This window comes from Panthera uncia, chromosome D4 (genome assembly GCF_023721935.1).
Source record: "Panthera uncia isolate 11264 chromosome D4, Puncia_PCG_1.0, whole genome shotgun sequence".
In the NCBI taxonomy this organism is placed as follows: domain Eukaryota; kingdom Metazoa; phylum Chordata; class Mammalia; order Carnivora; family Felidae; genus Panthera; species Panthera uncia.
In genome coordinates this window covers 80,387,679-80,407,974 of record NC_064807.1, presented here as the reverse complement: position 1 = coordinate 80,407,974, position 20,296 = coordinate 80,387,679, and the positions used below count along the sequence as shown (strand labels likewise).

The following is a 20,296-nucleotide window of genomic DNA, read 5'->3' as shown; positions in this document are numbered from 1 at the left end:
CTCATGACCCTGAAAACATGAGGGGTCCCAACCTGAAGGAGTCACATGCTCTCTTACAGATGACCAAACAGAACTGGGGCCTCGGAGACCACCTGGGCCTGGAGTGGACCTCATGCGTGATGGCTGGGCTCTGAAGGCCATTGCCATTTATGGGTCTCGTGACCTTGGGCAAGTGACCCTCCCTGTTATTCTGTAAAGATTTAGGTGAACTGTGGTGATTACCATTTCCTTAGATGGTGAGTAGCTCCAGGGAACTGAGCCCTCTGTGCCTGTGGTCAGCCAGACCCCTATACGTGACAAGGGGTGACAGTGTCCCTGTTCTTCACCAGGATTAGAATTAAACAGTTGCTCTACATAGATGGGATTTGCTTACCTGACTTCTGTTCATGCTTTCAGGATCCGCCAAGATGTGCCCACTTTCTCGCACAGTCTCTGGCCTGCTACCCTGGGAGGATTAGCCCTTTTGTCTCCTGGCTCCTGTGGACATTTTGCCGCCCACCCCACTCCAGTAGCTCTACACTGTATGTTAGCATTTGTCCCCGTGTCTAACTCACACTGCTGATGCTGTCCTTTAAGCTTTTTACAGAAAAAGCCCCCATTGTCACATTTTCCCTGAATCTTTCCCATCCGTGCCCTTTTGTCCATTTTTATGGCGCAGACATCTGATCCAGGGGGGATGTCACCCCCAGTAAGTAGGCAACAGGCCCAAAATGTTCATGTCTCCCTAAAGCTGCGATTCTTTCTGCTCTCCTACAACTAAATTCTGCCTCAGGCTACCCTTACATACAAATCTGGTTGCAAACTCTCTCTCAAATTTATTGGTCCCTCAGCAGACTTCTTCCTGGCAATACTGGGCCACAGCTCTAGGAGTGAATGCTAACAGCTCCAATGAGCATTTCCTCCAAGGAGCTCTAAGCTCCCTGGACACCAGTGTCACTCGCCTGGCATCGTGATCGGAGACCTGTTTACCATCAGGCCAAGTGGTGTCTCAGCCACACCAAGACCACGGGGCTCCTGTGGTAGGAACCAGGGTCAGGCTCATCCTATGGTTCTTTAAGCAACATCCCTGAGCTTCTAGCAGCGGCGGGCGTGGAGGTGGGGATATAGAGGGGGGCTCTGCACTGTGTCTGGGCAGTGTAGCCCGAAGTCCAGCAGGACCTCTGCCCTCTTTAGCTCCTGGTCATAGGGACACCAGTGAAGATTACTCAGCACCCAGGGAGTATGCCAGGCAGGGTGGGAGCATTGAGCAGAGGTGAGTGACTGCCACACAGAGGCCTGTGTTTAAGAGGAAGATAGTCCAGGGGCGCCTGGGTGGCTCAGTCGGTTGAACATCTGACTTCGGCTCAGGTCATGATCTCACAGTTAGTGGGTTCAAGCCCTGTGTTGGGCTCTGTGCTGACAGCTCAGAGCCTGGAGCCTGCTTCGGATTCTGTGTCTCCCTCTCTCTCTGCTCCTCCCCTGCTCATGCTCTGTCTCTCTCTCTCCTTCAAAAATAAATAAAAACATTTTTAAAAATTAACAAAAAAAAAAAAAAAAAGAGGAAAATAGTCCAGGTGCAAGGAACAAAACTGGCAAACGCAAGGAAGCAAGTGGAAAAGGACATGCCCTGTGATCAGGAGAAATGCACTTAGAGCAGAAGGTACCTGTGGTGGGGGGGGGGGGGGGGGAGAGGGTATGGGGAGGAATAAGGGACACAAAAGGACTCTGGAAAAGAAAGCTGGGCTCAGCTTAGGAAGGGTTTATCTGCCCAGCTAAGGAGCTAGGACCGTTTCTCTCCTCTCCCACATGGGACCCTGTGTCCATAACTCCCGAGCTGCTAAGTGTGCGATGTTGAGTGAAACGGGTGCCCTCTTGCCAGCGTGAGGCTTATAGTCTGGTGGAAGAAGTGAACATTAACCAGATCATCACGAAGTTTAACCCCTCTGCAGTCACAGTTCCTGAGTAGGATAGTAGCATGATCTAACGTGCATTTTAGAAATCCTGAAGAGCCGGAGTAGACAGGAGGGGACATAGAATTCAGTCTCCACCATGGTGAGCAGGCCTGTGCCAGGCAGTGATGGCAAATAGGGACAAACTTGAGACCTTTCCCTGGCAAACCAAGGAGGACTTGGGCAGTGTGATAGGTTCATGGGTAGCTGTGGACAGTGCCAGCTTAAGAAAGAAACATGGGGCGCCTGGGTGGCTTAGTCACTTGAACGTTCTACTTCAGCTCAGGTCATGATCTCACAGCTTATGGGTTCAGGCCCCTCATCAGGCTCTGTGCTGACAGCTCAGAGCCTGGAGCCTGCTATGGATTCTGTGTCTCCCTCTCTCTCTGCCTCTCCTTGCTCACGTGCGCGCTCTCTCTCTCTCTCTCTCTCTCTCTCTCTCTCAAAAGTAAAGATTAAAAAAAATTTGTTTTAGAAAGAAACAGATTTGGGGTAAAGTCTGGGTGGGATTATAATTGAGAGTTTTGGCCATTTTGAGTTTAAGGTGCTAAAGGGCCATCCAGATGGGGATTGAGACAGATACGGTTTTAGAGCGAAGGATGCCAAGCGACAGTATTATCAGGAGTCATCCGTGTATGGGTGACACTGCTCATGGATGAGATGGCCTGGAGAGGGACTTCATTGCCCTGCTGTGGTTCCCAGGATGGGAAGCAGAACTTGCAGGCCACAAGGATGGGATGTTAGGTGGGCCTTTGCTATCACTAGCCCATCTCAGCTGGTCAACAAGGAAGGTGTAGATACATGTCAGAGTAGCAAGTGTCATGAAAAGCTCTTTTTTCCTGAGGAACCACTATGCTTTTTGTCCTCATGGACAATTGTAAAGTTTGCACATTTCCCTTCTTGCTTTTGCAGCCAGGAAACTCAGAGCTAATTTTGTAACTTTGTTTTAGGAACCATATGTACAGGACAGTGCATATCCAGATACTCTTTTCCTAAGTAAACACGTTTTATATATTTACGTATTCTTCAGCTCTGATTTTTTTCTTTGTTTCAGGTGCCGGTGTAGGCTGTCTCCAATCCTTTGTAAAATTAGGTGGGGTTTAACTGTATAAAAATAAGCACTCCCCCCACCCTAATGGGGGGGGGGCATCCTGGCACCTTTTGTAGAATGTCTGCCCAATTGCTGAGCTAATATTGGCTAGACTGAAGCAGGAGGAACCCTTGGAATTTACAGCAACCAGACAGTAAATTTAACACTCACACAACTCATTAAAACAGGATAAAAGTGCGGCTTCAAACATCTCTGTGTTTGCCACCAAGTCTGTGAAGGGAGGAGTCCCTTTAATTCAGTTCAAGGTAGAAAAGTCTGATCTTTCAGAATTGAGGCTCCACCACTGGAATTAAAGACTTGTCTGAGTAGATGAGCACTCCAGATACCTTCAAAGAAGGGTCGAGGTGTTGACTACAAGGATGGGCTGTGTCTTCCGCTTAGGGTGTTATTTTCTTCACTCATAAAGTGTAGTTTGGTTAAAGCGTACCTTCCTCGTCAAATGTCATAAGTACACAGTTGACTGGATGGTAAATCTTATTTTTCATCATGCTCGCTTTTTAATATAAATAATCATTTTAGGGGCGCCTGGGTGGCTCCGTTGATTAAGCATCCAGCTCTTGGTTTTTGCTCAGATGGCAATCTCGAGGTCGTGAGATCGAGCCTACCTCTGGCTCCGTGCTGAGCATGGAGTGTGCTTGGGATATTCGTTCTCTCTCCCTCATAAGCGTTTTCAAAGTAAATAAGTAAATATTTTAAATTTATAATTTGCTAATGGTTGAGAGCCCTGTGTAAATGGTTTCCAAACTGTGTTCCGTGGCCGAGGCCTCAGGGACTACAAAGGTACTGGGGTGAGAGAGGAGGCCCAGCAAGGAGAGCCCAGCCACCACCACCCCTGCCCCTTGCTTCCCAAAGAGCATCTGGGCAGTTTTACTATCAGGGCTCCATCTGTACAAGGTGCTACCCGAAGAAAGGATTCTCTTCAAAGTGAAGAGAAAAGCTTGGAAATTAATCGCGTTGGAAGGCACATCCCACTGGCTTGCTGTCGGGATATGACTGGCTCATATGGAGGGGGCCAGGGGTGGGGTTCAGAAGCTCCGCCTCCCACCAGCTCTGGGACTTCGGGGGGTGGCTTTTCCTCTCTGAAGCCGCCTCCTCTTCCACAGAATAGAATGCCTTCAATGACAGTAGCCACTTCGCCAGGTAAACGAGGATTAAATAAATTAGCAGATGGAGAAGTGCCGTCTAACTGAGTCTAAGAACTGACCGCCTTCACCCCGTGCCTCCAACCCTCCTCTCCCATCTCCATTTCTCAGGAGGAGCCAATCACCTTCTGTGAAGAAGCCTTTGTGTCCCATTATCGCTCGGGAGCCATGAGGCAGTTCCTGCAGAATGCCATCCAGCTACAGCTCTTCAAACAGGTACCGGCCCTCCTGAGGGTGGCCCGTGTCTGGACCCCCCGATGGGGCTGTCTGCAGCTGTCGTGTTGGATGGACCGAGGCTCAGCCTGAAGGGGCTCAGCGTCTGGGGAGGGGGAGTGGGCGCAGAGGGTGGTCAGCGACCAGACAGACCCTTCACAAATGTGCCATTCGATTTCACAAGTTATCATAAACATGCAGCCGGTATTTTAAAAATTCACTTAAAAAAAACAAAACAAAACAAAAACCTCACGGTTCCAAAGGCCCTTTCCTGTCTTGGGAAACATAGCGGTTCTTTGGTTGTACCCTCAGGTGCCCAGCTGAATGGTTTTCCCTCTGTTTCTTTGCATAAGCTGTTACGCTTTTGTTCTTTCTTTATATAGTTTATCGATGGTAGACTGGATCTTCTCAATTCTGGCGAAGGTTTCAGTGACGTTTTTGAAGAGGAGATCAGCATGGGCGAGTATGCTGGTGAGAAAGCGTTTTATTTTCCTTTCCGTGCTGTGGGCCGTTATGTGGGACTAGAGTGTGCGTGGCAAGGAGTGACATTAGCTTCTTTTTCCCTTCAGTGGGGGTTAGGGAGAGACTGATTTCACCCTTGAAATGCTTGAGGAATCCCTCTTCATTTTCTGATACGACAGAGGTACCTTGGCCTGTCTGAGATCTTCTGTCCTGAGGTCACCTGCTTCCCCTGGGTGTCCAAAGTCTAGTTAAATGTAGTGGCCAGCATGCTACAGCACAAAGCACTCAAGATGTCGAGTTAGAAGAGCTGGCTTCAAATCGGGGCCCCCACTTCCAGTAAAGTGGTGAGAACTTGGTCAGGCCATGTCCCCTCTTCAGCTGAAGCGTCCCCGTCTAAGCACCGAGGAGAACGCAGCCCACCTCACAGGAATCCTGTGGAGATTAACTCAGAGTCCATGAGGAAAGGCCCATGCAGCCATCAGGACAGGATGCTAGCACAGGTTCACTGCTAAGTGGGCATTTCTTTAAAAGGTGACAGTCATCACAGTGTGCCCGGTCGCCACAGACTATTAGACCTGGAGAGGTCAGCCTCTCCTCTTTCGGAGGAGGCATCTGAGGCCCAGAGAGGTGTTAGTGACTCTCCAATCCCGATCTGGCCTTCTTTCCGAGTCCCAAAGCCTTAGTCTTTGGCAGTGAAGCCAAAACCAAGTGCAAAATCATAATAATCATGCTGTCAGCCCCCTCACTGCTGGGTGTGTGTCTGGTCTGGACTGAGTTTATAATCCCAACTCCTAGAGTCGGGCAGAATCTCACCTATAAAACCCCGTTTACAGGCCTGACCAGCCTGTGCTGCACGGGGAGCGCAAGTCCCCAATAAACCGAGCCTGTGGACAGTGACAGCGGGTCACTGATAGACATTTCCAGAGCCCCATGGAGTAAGAACCGGAGGACCCGGTTTTGCCCTCAAGGAGCTTTTAGTGGTGGGAGAAAGAGATGCGTAACTAAAGACAGATACAGATTAAACCAGTGCAGGAAAAAAAGAGCAGAAATAGGCTCTTATGCGGTTAGACTAGGACTCCACTAATCCTCATGCTAACGTGAGAGCTTCACAAAGGAGACCGCACTCTCAGAGTTGAATGCGAATTCTGAGGACAAGACGGGGCTTTCTGTGTTATTAAACTAAGTCAAGTCATTCAGAGCTTCTAGAAAAGCTGTCCGGTGATAAGACCTCCTTATCCCCCCAGATAAAATGAGTAAGTTCCCCAACAGCGCCTCCCTTTCCTTTCCCTGTCACTGCCCCGGTGTGTTGGGGGCTGCGTGTGTGTCCAGCAGTGTGGGGACACGCAGCCCTGTGGTTCCTGCCCTGGGCTGGCTCACAGAACCTCAGAGAATGTGGACTTCTGAGTGGGTGTTGCCTGTTTTAGAGGGCTGGTCAGAGGACGGGGAGGGAGAGGCTTAGCAAGGAAATGACATCGGAGCCGGTCCTTGAGTGTACTCAGCACAGAGAGTGGGGAATGGCGGCCGCCAAGGGAACAGCATTGGTGAGGGAATGGAGAAAGTGGGGAATGGAAGTACGGGATGGAAAGGCTGAATGTGGGAGGGGCCCAGACGAGACTGGAGAAGAGAGTCAGGGCTGCTAAGGGGTTGCACCCGAACTCTATCCAGTAGGCAGTGGGGGAGGAGGATTTGGGTTGGCACTCAGGGCACTGATAGGATCAGATCTCAGTTTGAGAAAGAAAACTCACGGCAGCAACTCACGGCTGCCTCCTGCAGGGAGTAGAGCATGGGAGCCTCACGTGTTTCTCTAGATTTTGAACTTTCCAAGTCCTGCTCGCTGTAAGCAATTGGAGGAACTCCTGAGGGCACATAACATTAACCCGTTCTCTGATTCCTCTTTCCCCAGGCAGCGATAAACTCTACCATCAGTGGCTCTCCACAGTCCGGGTAAGTGTGCACCCCCTCAGAGCTACCCGGTCCCCTCTGAGCCTCCTGGTAGCCCTCTGCCTCCCCTGCCACCCACAGGGTGGTCATCCCGCCTGGGGCCCTCCATTCTTTCGGCTGAAGATGCTTCTGTTTGTAAAGCCAGGCCATCGAGTGCCAGGTGGAGGCTTGCAGGAGGAGGCTGTCCGAAGCATCCTTCTGTGAGGGCAAGGAGAGCCAGGAGAAGCTTCCTCGTCTCAGGAAGCTGGCCCAGGAGTGTTGAGTGGATGTTGTCATCCTAGAGCGTTTTCTGGGGCGTCTCCTTCCAGACCAGCACGATTGGGACATTTTCATGGGAAAACCAAAAATGTGTCCCTCTTGCCACCCTGCAGTGTTTTTCACAGCAAAGGCTCCCAGGAGGGTGGAGAACAAATCACTGGGGTTTTTTTTTGTTGTTTTTTTTTTTTTTTATCCCTTTGCTGTGGTTATGAACAGTTTCTGGCCGTGTTAGAAGCCAGGTGCCTAGGTCTTCAGAAGCCACTAAAGAATTCAACTTCTCGCCTTTGCCCGGGTCTATCAGTGTGCATGTGCTGAAGGCTTCCTGTGTACCGGAGGCCATGCTGGGGACACAGTGGGGAGCAGAAAGACACAGGCCCTGCCCTGGGGAGCTTGCTGTCTTCTTGGGGAGGCACACGTAAACAGGCAACTGCAACATAATGTGATAAGTGTTCTTTTCTGCTTACGAGCCAAGCACACCACTGCCAAGTCAGGTCCCTTGGAAGTGGCTGCATTTGGCCGAGAGTAAGGAATTCCTCAGTGAAAGACCTCTTTTGTTCTTCTTGTATGGCCAAACACTGCACTTGGCAAATCACAGACCAGCAATAAGGACTTGCTGATTGATTGATAAAAGGAGTTTTAATATTCCAAAGGACCATTGAAATAGGATACTGAGTAATTTTGGAAAGCAGTATGGAATAAATGAGCAGGTCAAAATTTCATATTGTCCTATGACACAGAATGCTTTCTGGGTCAGACTGCAGTGTTTTTTAATTAAAGCTCAAAATTTCTAATACGGGCTGTTACCAAAAATTGTGCTAAGTGTTAATCCTAATAATTACATTACTGTATCTCATTCTTTTATATACCCACTTGATCCACTCTCTTTGTTCGAATCAGTTAGAATTATCTTTCCAAACCAGCACAAATCAGATTATGTGATACATTTGATTAAAAATCCTCTGGAGTGCCGGCTCCATATCCTGGCCCTTCGTGAGCTGACCTCATCTGGCCTCAGCCCCGCTGGTCATTCCTCCCATGATGCACTGACCACTTCCTAGGATCGCATGGCTTTTCAGCCTCTGCACTTTTTTTAATGTGCTCTTCCCTATCTCTCGAATGCCCTTACCCATCCTATCCCCCTGTGTGAACTCCTCATCATCCCTCATGGACCAGGCCAAATGCTTCATCCTCTTAACTCCTTCTCTGACCTTGCAGACCACGAGCTGCCTCCACGCGCCTTGCGCACACAGGTAGCGCGGCCCTCAGGACCTTCAGCTGCGGCTGTTTACCCTGGGGCACACACCCCCCCACCCCCCATACTGGAGGTCCTTGACGGCTTAGGCCAGCCTTCCCATGACTCCATGTCCTGCAAGGCTAACACAGGTGCCTCCGCAGGGAGGGCTCACAAAATACCTAGAGCCTGTGCACTACGTATCCATCCCTTGGCCTCCTTTGTGTCCTGGGAAAGCCATCTTTCCTCCTCTTCTCCCCGCTCTCCCAGAGAACCTAAACCAAGAAATTGGTATGTCGGATGTGTACGAGAGCCATGATTAATGTTGATGGCTACTCATTCTTTCCTTTTCTCAAGATATCAATGTTAAGGGAGGCAGCCTGCCAGAGTGATTAAAACTAACAACACAGAAAACCAAGGTGAGGAAAGGAAGGCACATGATTCCGGGTAGCCAAATAAACTAGAATTTCTTGAGAAGTCATAGATTGCTATGGGGAAACCTTGCCTCAGAGAGCCTGGGAAGAGCTTTTCTTCCAGCCAGCAGACTGGTGCCAACCAAAATACTGGGCCCCCCCGCGCCTAGTTATCAGTGTCTGTATCCGCACCCTGCTCTCCCAGAACCACCCATCGTGATCCTACCATGGCCGTAACTACTTGCCCAGGACCAGTTACCATCTAGGCCTGTTTCTCTAATTAAATTACACGCTCTTGGAATGCTGCTTAACTTGTTTAAAGGGAAGAGGTTTCTGTTGGTGTTGGCCTACTGTTCTCTTCAGTCCAAGTTGCCAATTGATGTTTTTATTATAGAAAGGAAGCGGAGCCATTCTGAATACCGTAAAAACAAAGGCGAACCCAGCTATGAAGACTGTCTATAAGTTTGTGAGTACGGGTCTTGCACTCAGGATCCAAACAGATCTGTTCCTTAGCATGACAAAACCCTTAAATACACCTGACCCTGCCTTGCAGAGGTGAATCAGGGGCTGGCTGTATCCTAAAGCTTCCGAGGCTCTTAGAATTATGTAGTGTTGATATTTTGTGACCAGGTCGGTGATGTTTTTCATTGAAACTGTTTGTGCTCACAGTTGCTGCCCTCAAGAAATGGGGAGCTACTGGTTTTAGCTTGTACTAAAATAGAGACTGGGTGGCTTAAGATACTGGCTGTTCTGTGCCGGTGTCCCTGGGACCTGGAGGCGTGGTCTGCGGAGCGTTCTGGTAAAACCTTTCCTGTGGGTATCCCCATTATCACGTCAAAATAAAGCAGCTCCTTTGCTGGTTACTGAAGACCGTTCACGGTGGGACACACTCCCTGATTTTTGTCCCAAATTCTTCATCATCTCTCTCACCACTGCCCTATAGGACGTGCATTGTTTGTGAAACCCATGCCCACAAGCAGAGAGAAAATAGGAGAACACGTCAGTTCCCGATCCGATGTGCCATCTTTTACAAGCCTCAAGTATTTTTTTTTTTTTTCTCATGGTTTCTCTTGCTTGCTAATTTGACTGTGAGCCACTTAACTGGGGTGGTTTTGTTTTATTTCCATTTTTAATTTTGTTAGTCCTTTCCGTGCTTAAACTGCAGTTATTTTAACCGGGCGGGTGGCCTGCCAAGAGAACCACACAGGTCTAAAACGACAGAAAATAAAAGCCAGGGTGTGTGCCGAAATGAGATTTAAGGAACGGCACTAGGGGCACCCAGCAATGTGTCTGCTCAGGCCATTCAGCCCCGGCAGAAAATTGGTCCTGAGGCCCTGCCCTGGTGAAATGTAATAGACATTCAGATTCTGGCAGCCTCAAAAGCTGCTGCTCGACACTTACTGGTGGCTATCACCGGGCTGCTGAGATAAATAATCATAGAGAGCAGATGAAGGGCTTTGGAAGGGGGGGAAAAGAATCAGTGCCATCAAAATGCAGAAAATAAAATCTCCGTAGCCTCTTTAAGGGATTTTTTTTTTAACCTCTTAACATTGTATTTGTTTTCATAGCCATTATGTTTTCGACTTGATGATCCCATTTTTCCTTCCTTTTTCTAGTAATCAGAGAAGGTGATTCACGACGGATTGAAATCAAGCATAGTCCCTGCTGGAAACAGAGAGGGAATCTTAACTTAAATTAATTTTTCATGCAGGCAAAAGATCATGCAAAAATGGGAATAAAAGAGGTGAAAAACCGCTTGAAGCAAAAGGTACTTGAAGTTCTTATTCAAAATGTATAAGCACCGTGTATGAAATGCGTGGCCACAAAAAAGTATGATGTGATCAATAGAGGGCTGTTTGATACAGTGTTGTTAGCACACTTCAAAATGCATTACCAGCTGTCCGGGAGTTTTCACACTGTTATAAATATTCACAGACAAAAAACTGTCTTCAAATAACATTAAGACTGGCTTAAACCCACAAAGGCAAGCAAGTTCAGAGTCCCCACTGCCAGTCTGCCCCTTGCCCACCCCACCAGGCCTGGGGTTCACCGGGCTGTATCGAAATTGGCTCAGTGCCACCCCCACCCCCCGCCCCCCATCTGGGCACTACAGCTGACCTCTGCCCTGGGGCTGCTTATGACCAAAACCCAGAAGCATCTCCAGGGGAAATGACTGCCATGATCCCGGCAGGCACCTGGCCACCATGCAGACATAGGGCACAAAGGGTGGGTTTCTGGAGGACGCCGCGGGCTCTCCTCACGGTGGTGGGTTCACCAAGAGGAGCCCAGCAGTTCCCATTTCAGACTCTTGGGAGACAGGGAGAGGACTTTGATTATCTTCCTGGACCATCAGTAAAATGGTATGAAACCTACAGCTGCACGCTGGCCCAGAGTCCCCTGCCTGATTCTCTAGCCTTGTACAGGGAGGTGAACATAGCAGAGGGTATTTTTATATTATGATGAATGTCATCAGTATTACTGTTGTCACCCTTCAGTCACCACTTCCTAAAGATGGTCCGTGCTGGGGGCTTTTACATTTAAGCCTTAGAACAGCCCCGGGGCGGGGTATTATTCCTATTTTGTGTGTAAAGAGACTAGACTGTGGTTTGGAGGTGAAGGAATTTGCCCAAGGACACACTGCTGGAGCCTACAGAAATGGGATCAGGTTCCGGACCCGTCCATTTCTAGCATCCATGCTCTTACGACAACAGCATTTCTTACTGCCCGTCTAAAACAAGTGTTTGCTTTTCCAAAAGATGTTTGGGAGCACTTGACTTCACTATCCCACACCCCCCAGTGTGCAACTCGAACAAGGGCCTTTGTCTATCTTGGCAGTTTTTAAAAAATGGAAAGCAGTTTTAATTTTATGAAGTCAGAAAGGACCTCTCATTAACTTGCAATGGTCAAAGGAATTGATTCCTTTCTTTTAATTGCAAAATAATTTGTTCTGACTAAGCATTTAAATTCCTAGTTTCAGCTGAGAGTGAATTTTTAACGGCCAAGATTCAAGTCCAGAAATAAAACTCCTGTCATGTAAATCCAGATAGACCTTAACTGTGGTCTGTTGCACCCTGCCAGAGGCCGGCAGGTGGAATTCTTGGATGTTAAGTCCTATACATACTTTTTTATCTCCTACCCCAGCCGCGTGTAACTGAGTGGGATAAAATACAGAGTGACAGGGAGGGGGGAGTTCTCTCACCAAATTTTCCCTCCTTGATGACCTGATCTCGGCTCAGCTGGTGTTAGAATACTACTGGAAGTAAGTAAAGAAAGGGGTCCCTCCTCAGGCGGAGGACAGATGTTCCTTATTGGTCGGATCTGCTCTCTGCAGGCCATCGCCTCCCTCCTGGTACACGGAAGCGCTGGGCCTTCCGAAAATCCCCTTTTTATGATACGTAACATTTCTGCAAATAACCGGTTCCGCTCCGGTTTTGTGATGTTGTTGTTCAAAGGTTCACTTAAACAATCCAGATCGCGCTCCTTCCACGCCGCCCCCCCCCTTCCTCTCCTTGATAGTATCTAAAGCAGATTTTTCCCTCCCCTTCTCCTCTTCCCCCTGCCAGTCTTTTCAAGAATAGCTTCAGGAGATAATGTTCTATAGAAAGTGTCAGTACATTTCAGGTGACACAAATGGTGAAGGCATTTTATAGAAATGTGGCTTGTCACCATCGGACTGTTGACAGATCTATTAGTGCACCTTTTTCAATTTTCACTTTTCCCCCCTTCGGTCTTACAGATTTCTACAGGCTTGATATTTTGCAGTTGTTCTTGGAAGAGCTATTTTGTAATTGAAACTCTAGCATTGTTCAGTGCAGACAGGACTTGGTCTTCAGTGATGTGCTCTCCTGCTCCCTTTCTTGAGCTAATTTAGGATTTCGCTTCATCTGACCTCTCTCACTGCGGCAGAAAATATTTCCTTGGCTTTTTTTTTGTTCCCCACCCCCCACCCCCCCTTCACACAGCAACATATCCGTGTGGCTCCCCAGATGCATCTAATACAGACATCTCAAGTTTGGTTTCTGCTATGAAATTGAGGCAGTTCCCAACAAAGATCCAATTTTCAAATGTACTGGGTTGCCACCTGGCCTCCTCTAACTCTGCATAGTGATGGTGACCTCGCAGATATAATCAAGAACCCAATCTTGCCCTCTGTGCTCCCGCCTTGGGTTTGAATTGCAAATAGAAAATGTGGGGCCGACCTGCGGAGAGGTCACCATGGTGTGTGGAGGGTCCATCTCTAATATGACTGCACAGGGCCCCTTTTCCATCCCTTGTTCATTTGTGCAGCAGATTTTCAAAGCATCTGAAAGAGGAGCTTTCACGGTATCCGTGTGACCATTGGCAAATAATTGTTAATAGATACTATAGTGTGGCTTTATTCCATACCTGCTCTGCTTCAGCCCAACAACAAAAAAAAAAAAAAAAAAAAGAAGAAGAAGAAGAAGAAGAAGGATGGATAATAACATGTTTCTCTGGATAAATGCAGCAAGGTGGTCAAGTTCTTCTGTAGCTTGGCCTTCTTTGAAGTCAAGCTCAAAATTAGGAAGAAGAAGAAATGGCCAAGATGCTTGCCGGCTGTCGCTTTCTAAACAGAGAGTGTAGTGCTTTCCTCCAGAGCATCTCCCCCCCCACCAGACCTGGCCTCCAGAAGAACGCCGCCGTGTGGCTGGGCTTGTGACTGTCAACAGATTGCACTCCTACAGCGTCACACGAGGGTGGCATGGGAGTGCTGTTTGGAAAACAGTGGCCACACACACGCTCCTTCTCACCTGCAAGGAGCATTAAGATATTCACATCAGAATGTCATTTTGTCATCTCCTGGGAAACCCCTGAAGAATTACCTTTTTTCTTCCATATTAGAGTGACTGAATCGAATGGGCCCATTTCACAGCCCTTTTTAAAGTTTTAAATCTTTGATCTTGGAGACACAAATCGAGCTTGTTGATGAAGAGCTTTTGATGGAAAGGAGCAAATTCACAGCTGGGTTAGCGAAGCCTCGAGTTTCTGGCCAAACATCTCCTGGTGTACTGAAGGGAGTAAGCGCGTGTGGGGCAGGCAGATCTAGGTAGACTCGCGTAGAACAGACATTTTCACACCTTATCACACAACTGTCAGCTCCCTGTCTCCAACACATTAAAATAACGGCGCAGCCTCATTCACAGAAATTTCCAACTTTGGATATTGTTTCGATATCAATATCCATATTTTAATTCTCATTTGCTGCGACGCGAGGTAGACTGGAAAAGAAGGGCGCTGCACGAATCTGAACTTGGAGACCAGTAATCTGAGTCGCAGATATTAAGGGCTCAGCCTCACACCCGCCTTTAAACCCCTGACGCCACGGGGTGGTAGTTGAGCTCCTGAGGTAGATAAGCCGGTTGTGTAAGATATTAACTGTGTGGCCTTGAGTAAGTTACTAGACCTCTCCGAACCTAGTTCTTTCTCATCTATAACTAGGAGAAGGATCCATTTTTACTGGATTGTTGTAAGGATTAGAAGAGGTAATGCCTTGCAACAGCAACACTTAGTAGCCACTCATTAAGTGGGAATTTTCATCCTATTCGTTTCCTCATGTCCCACATCAGAGCAGCCGATCTGCCCAGACACCCACGTGTACATATACCCTGAGAGCATGGCTGACATGGGGTCACCGTCCTTTTGGTCATCCACACAGCCACCAGAGCAATTTTTCTAGGCCACAGCTCTGAGTCACTCTCTTGATTAAAACCTTTCAGACTTTTCAAACCTTCCTCCACCTCAGCCAGGGGGTTCTTGAAATGCCCCAGCCGCTGGGTCACCTGCCCTTCCTTAACCGGGCTGTGCTCTCTACATGCCCCTGGGCCAGGAAGTCTCTAGCTACATCTCTGCCTCCTGAAGTCCTGTCCTCAGCTCCTTCTGGGTCCAGCCCCCTCCCTAGCTTGTACCCAAGACCACTCAGCGCCCCCCGCCTCCCCTAGGTTTCTGCCTTCTGCCTTCTCAGAGGTACTCTGTCCGGTGACTGTACATGTCCCTGCCTCTTCCATGGACAGGTGGAGGTTAGACCCTAGTCATGCTTTTTGATTCCAGCAAACCCTTAGGGAAGGTGATGGGAATTGAATTATTTTCTGACTCCTTGGCTTTACCAAGAGATGGGAACTGGTAGGGCCCCCAGGGCTCCTGGTAAGAGATTCGCCACCGTGTCGTGGCCTCCGATCTACAGCTGTGTCTAGTGCCTCCCTCCCCTGTGACGCTTCGGGAAGGAAGGAACAGATTTACCCTTCCTGTCAGCTTCTTGGTTTTGCTTTCTCAAAATGACATTTCCATAGTCTTTTTTTTCCCCTTCTGTTTACAAACAAACAAAACAACAACAACAACAAAAAACATGTTTATTGGAGACAATTCAACAAATCAGACAAGCAAAAAGAAAATGACCTTGTTTTATAACCTGCATTTTCACTTACTATATTCTGAGCATTTCCCAGACCACTAAAGGTCTCTCCCTTCTGCTCGTCCTTGTTTTGCGTGGCTGCGGAAAATTTTATCTGATGGGCATATATACATTAGCCAGTCCCTTTGTTGGATACTTAAGTTAGTTCCAGTTTCTCCTAGGCAGGTATTCTCATAAGTAAAACGTTGCAGGAATTCTTAATTGTTTCATTAGGATAAATTTCTAGGAATGTAATTAATGGGCCAGAGGGCATGCACCTCTTTTAAGGTTTTGATATAAATTGCCAATTTGTATTCCCTCCAGAAGGGTTTGGGAGTGCCTATTTTCCCAAACCCTTTGCTGACAGCTTCTCAGTTCTTAGACCACAATTTCTTTAATCACAGGATCTCTACTATGTGTGAGATCTCTGCCGGTAGGTACAACAGAGTTGGCCGCATTTCTTTCTTTACCAGGGCTCCTCCCAGCTCTGCTCTCCCTGGGAGGAAGCAGTGAGGTGTCCTTCCCCAGCGGCAGGAAAGAGTGAAGAAGTTAGTAAGTTAGCGGGGCAAGCCACGGGACTGTGAGAAGTCTTACGCACTTCAGGATCTTCTAACTGAGGAAAATTAACGTGCAGCATTGTTTTTTGATACACAGCACATTTGTATATTGGACACATTTGCTTTCCAAATGTTCAATTCGATTTACAAAGATTTGTTAGAGAGCATGTACTTACTACTATATATTGCAGGCTCTGGGGCAGAGAACCCAAACCCCAAGGAAGGCAGGCAGTCTTTAGGGACAAGCAGATAAGTGCAAAGAGACCGTGAGGCACGGCAGCATAAGGTCGGTGTTAACAGTAGGGATTTCCAGGGATCACACCTCACGGTCTCTTGAGCACCTCCTCAGCTCAGGATGTCTTCATGCATGCTGCTGTTAGGAGTTGATGTCAGTCTAAGTGCCAGAAATCCTGTAGTTCTTGGTTCCTCCACTTTCTAGCTTGTGTGGCTTTGGGTGAGTTGCCCTCTTTAAGCCTTGTTTCCTCACCTATAAAAGAGCCATCATCCTGTTTACCTCATGGTTGCTGTGGAAACTAAGTACCATGGTGAAGGTCAAGGGTCTGGAAAAGTGCCTGCCAATAGTGGGCGCTCAACACAACGAAGGGAGCTCCTCTTAGATAGCGCTCTTTCCATCCACACACACCCCCTCACCCCCCCCCCCCCCCCCCGGGGATACAGATCGAAGGTTCCGTTTGCACGGGAATGTAACATTTTTCAAGCTCCCTTGTGTTCTGTCTCCTTTAATTCATTCTTCCCGTAGCTTTGAAGTTCACCAGGCGGGTGGTGGTCTCCCCGTTGTACAAATGAATAGGTACAAAAAGGTTGGAAAGATCAGCTAGTTGGTGGTAAAAACAAAACTAGAAGACAGTGCTTACTTACAAGCTTAAACTAAGACACTTTGCCCCAAACCACCACATACATTTTTTAAAAAGGCTATCATCTTATAATTTTATTACTGTGAATATTTTCTTACCATGTAACCTTACTACTTCTTACAGCCAGTCACTCACACACACGCACAATATTTTTCCTGAACTAAAAGTGGATTTATTTTTTCTTTCTCTCTCTCTCTCTCTTTTTTTTTTTTTACTCTTTGGCTTTACCCAACCTTTGTGTCTGTCTTCTCAGTAACCCCACCTGGATCCAGAATGCCCCCTTTGCCCTTTGTTACTTTCTGGTGCAGATGGAGCCCCTCCCCCTCTTTGTTCCACTTGACCTGAGCACCTTAGGGCAGCCCCTTTCCAAAAGAGCCCTTTCTAATTGGCTGTCGGCAGCCTCTCATCACGCAGCCTCAGCCAAGCTAAGACTTGGGGGCCACTTAATGCAAGCCCTTCCTGTGAAACCAAGAGGCCATCACCTCCCTGTGTTGTCACCAAGCAGGACCAGAGTCTGCAGCTGAGTGTGTGGGGTTGCATATAGATAGGTAGATCCCTGGAGTTTATTATAATAAAGTCTATACCTTATTATTAGTAAGTACTCCATTATTATTAAGTGCTGTACGTAGGACATTACTGAGTAATAATGTTCTAGACGCACTTGTGTTGCTTTATCTCCTTTACTCCTCCTAGCTACCATATCCCCATTTTACAGATGAGGAGATTGAGGCTCACAAATGTTATGTGTGTTTCTTCCTTAATGCATTATTATCCGAGAGAGGACCACTTTGTTCCACTGGCCACCATTCTCTTTATTTGGCTAGGTTAAAAGCAACCAGTTGTCAAGTCTTTTGTGTGCAGAATTTAATGAGTACTAAAGGCGTGTGTCTTGACCGAAATATGTCTTTGTTTTAGCAATGAAAAGAATTGGAAATTTCCTTTATTATTTCATTCTTTAAAAAAAAAAATTTTTTTTTAATGTTTATTTATTTTTGAGAGAGGGAGAGACAGAGTATGAGCGGGTGAGGGGCAGAGAGAGAGGGAGACACAGAATCCGAAGCAGGATCCAGGCTCCAAGCTGTCAGCACAGAGCCTGATGCGGGGCTCGAACTCACAAGCTGTGAGATCATGACCTGAGCGAAGTTGGATACCCAACCAACTGAACCACCCAGGAGCCCTTCCTTTATTATTTCATTCCGACTGGGAGTTATTTTTACTTGGTAAAAAAAAATTATTATCATTTAAATGGGGTTTTAAAATTTTTTTTATTTGTACCTTTATTCTCTGCCTTGTTCCAATGAGAATCTAAGCAACGTTCATGACTTGAGTAAAACACGTGGTCCATAGAGCACAAGTGGGCACCATCATCCTCCCAAAGAACCAAAGGAACCATTCCCTGCCTTTTGCACAGTGGGGTTTTTCTTTTCTTTATACTTTGACTTCATTCACCAGAAGTCCAAATTCAGTGTAAATTTCTGAATTTAAAAATATTACTTTTTGGTTCCTTAAGTGTTCTCCAAGTCATAAAATCCTAACTCAGACCTGGGTCTCATCATTCTTTGCCAGAAAGATAAAGGCTAAGAAAGATAGAGCATAAACACCTCATTCTCACAGACAGTAACATCATCAGGAAGCAAGTGTGGAGAAAGTGTCCACACTCACAAATAACAAAGTATGCAAATTAAAACAACAATGAGGTCTAATTTTGCACCTCTTAAATTAGCAATACATTTTTTTAAATGATAAGGCTAACAAGTACCATGAAGCTGATAACTCATCCATTGTCAGTAGTTGGTGTAAATTGGAGGCAATTTGGTAGAATGAATAAAAAGGCTTAGAATGTTTATATCTTTTGACTTAGTAATTTTATTCCTAGGGATTTCTATAAAAGAAATAATCCAAAAGAAAGAAAAACTGCAATGTTTATCACTATGGTGTTTAGAAAGACACACACACACACACACACACACACACACACACGGAATAGCCTAAATGCCCAGTAACAGTAGAGTGGGTTATTAAGTTATTATATAGCCACTCAATGAAATATTATGCATCTATTAAAATTATCATTAAAATGACTAGTACTGTGGAAATGCTTATAATATAGTAGGAGAAAATAGAATGTAAAATTATGCATGAGCTGTGATTGCAAGTAATTTTTAAATGTCTGCATGTGGACAAAGTGAATATGTAAAAATGGAAATAGCTGTGCAAGGTAATAGAACAAAAAGACTTTCCCCCCACTGTTACGAATTGTTACCTGGTTTTTGTAATTTAACGTGTATGATTTGGGTTTCTCTAATCCTTAAAAGTCAAAGAGCCTAGTTAGCCTTCTGCTTCCTCCATCGCCCGGAGGAGAACGGGCTCTGAACATCCCAGAGGGTGTGTTCCGGGGCAGGCCCCTTGGCCATGGGCCTGGAGGGAGCATCTGCACACAGCAGGTGCCGCGACCCCAACGCCAACCTCCACTGGCTTCTCTCTGCAGGACATCACCGAGAATGGCTGTGCCCCCACCATGGAAGAGCAGCCGCCAAAGACTGTGCCGTCCCCACTGGTGGAGACCAAGGACCCTAAGCTCCGAGAAGACCGGAGGCCAATCACTGTCCACTTCGGACAGGTATGTACCCTGCCCTTTGGTTTTTTAGCAGAAGCTATATATAGCACCTGCAGCAGACCGGCTTTCCACTGCCACTCTCGTTGGCAAAACAGCTCCGTGGAGTTTTGCACACCTTTGAACGTTTATTTGGTTACAAGCGTGTTTTGAAGGTGAACTCTCAAAAATTTTGAGACAGCGTGGCTCTGCTCGTAAACTAGCTCAACTCTTGAATGAAGTCATTAAATGCAGCTACCGCCTCCCCCACTCCAAGGCACTCCGTTTAAGGTGCCTCCGTTAGCTAAGCATCTCATTAGAACACTTTAGCATCCCAGGCCCTTCTTTGCACCTTCAAATAAAAGGCAACAAGCGAAGTCTTAAAAAAAAAAATCAATTAGGAGTTCTTTATTAATGTACTTCCTGAAAATCAATATCGGGAGTGGTGCTTCTCAGAGTAAACACCCACGCTACTATTCTAGAGATCCGATTCTTTCACCAACTATTTTTGATGACCTGAGCATTTGAAAAATTGTCTTATTTGTTTGATTTTTTTCCCCCTTAAGTAAAACATTGTATTCTGTAGAAAAACGGAATTTTTAAACCTATTTCCAAGCGGTGGCTATATTTTAGTTGAAATGGATTGTGCACTCTCCCTTATTTCTCTCGAATTGACTCTCCTGATGAGCAAAAGTCATAATTATTTGGTTTGTGAAAAATGGCTGTCAGCAAGATGTGACTGTAACAAGAATTCGCAAGGTTATGTATTTTTAAATCGCTTGACTCTTTAGCCATTTATCAGATGGAGTATAATTAAAATAGCCTCTTTTATTTTATCTTAAATATGATTGCTTTTTCGTCACATAAAGGATCTAGATACATTTTTAAATGCCCTGTTTTTAACAGACATTTATTTATCAAGTGCCTACTGTGTACCGGCATTGAGCTATTTAGGAATGAAGAGAATTAATGAAATGGTTGCTTTGGGTTATTATTGTAAGGGGTGAGTTTGTTGACACATAAGAATCTTCCTCTGTAATCAGTATTTTCAGATGATACGTTCATATGTCGTGAAGTTGCGGGGGGTTCACCCCTTTTCCTGATTTTACACTTAAAAGGGACGTGATAAAAATGGAAATGTAGTACAAGAAAGAGGCATTCTTGGG

The 20,296-nt window shown here is 46.6% G+C and overlaps 1 protein-coding gene across 1 annotated transcript in view; it reads left to right on the top strand.

Annotated features, from left to right (window-relative positions):
- Window positions 1–20,296, top strand: part of DENND1A (DENN domain containing 1A) — a 436,275-nt gene that overhangs the window by 364,876 nt on the left and 51,103 nt on the right. The window contains exons 13-18 of the mRNA XM_049630950.1: window positions 4,293–4,397; window positions 4,778–4,865; window positions 6,760–6,800; window positions 9,094–9,165; window positions 10,411–10,467; window positions 19,026–19,157. Of these exons, the coding sequence (XP_049486907.1) occupies window positions 4,293–4,397; window positions 4,778–4,865; window positions 6,760–6,800; window positions 9,094–9,165; window positions 10,411–10,467; window positions 19,026–19,157 (495 nt within the window). The remainder of the gene's footprint in view (window positions 1–4,292; window positions 4,398–4,777; window positions 4,866–6,759; window positions 6,801–9,093; window positions 9,166–10,410; window positions 10,468–19,025; window positions 19,158–20,296) is intronic.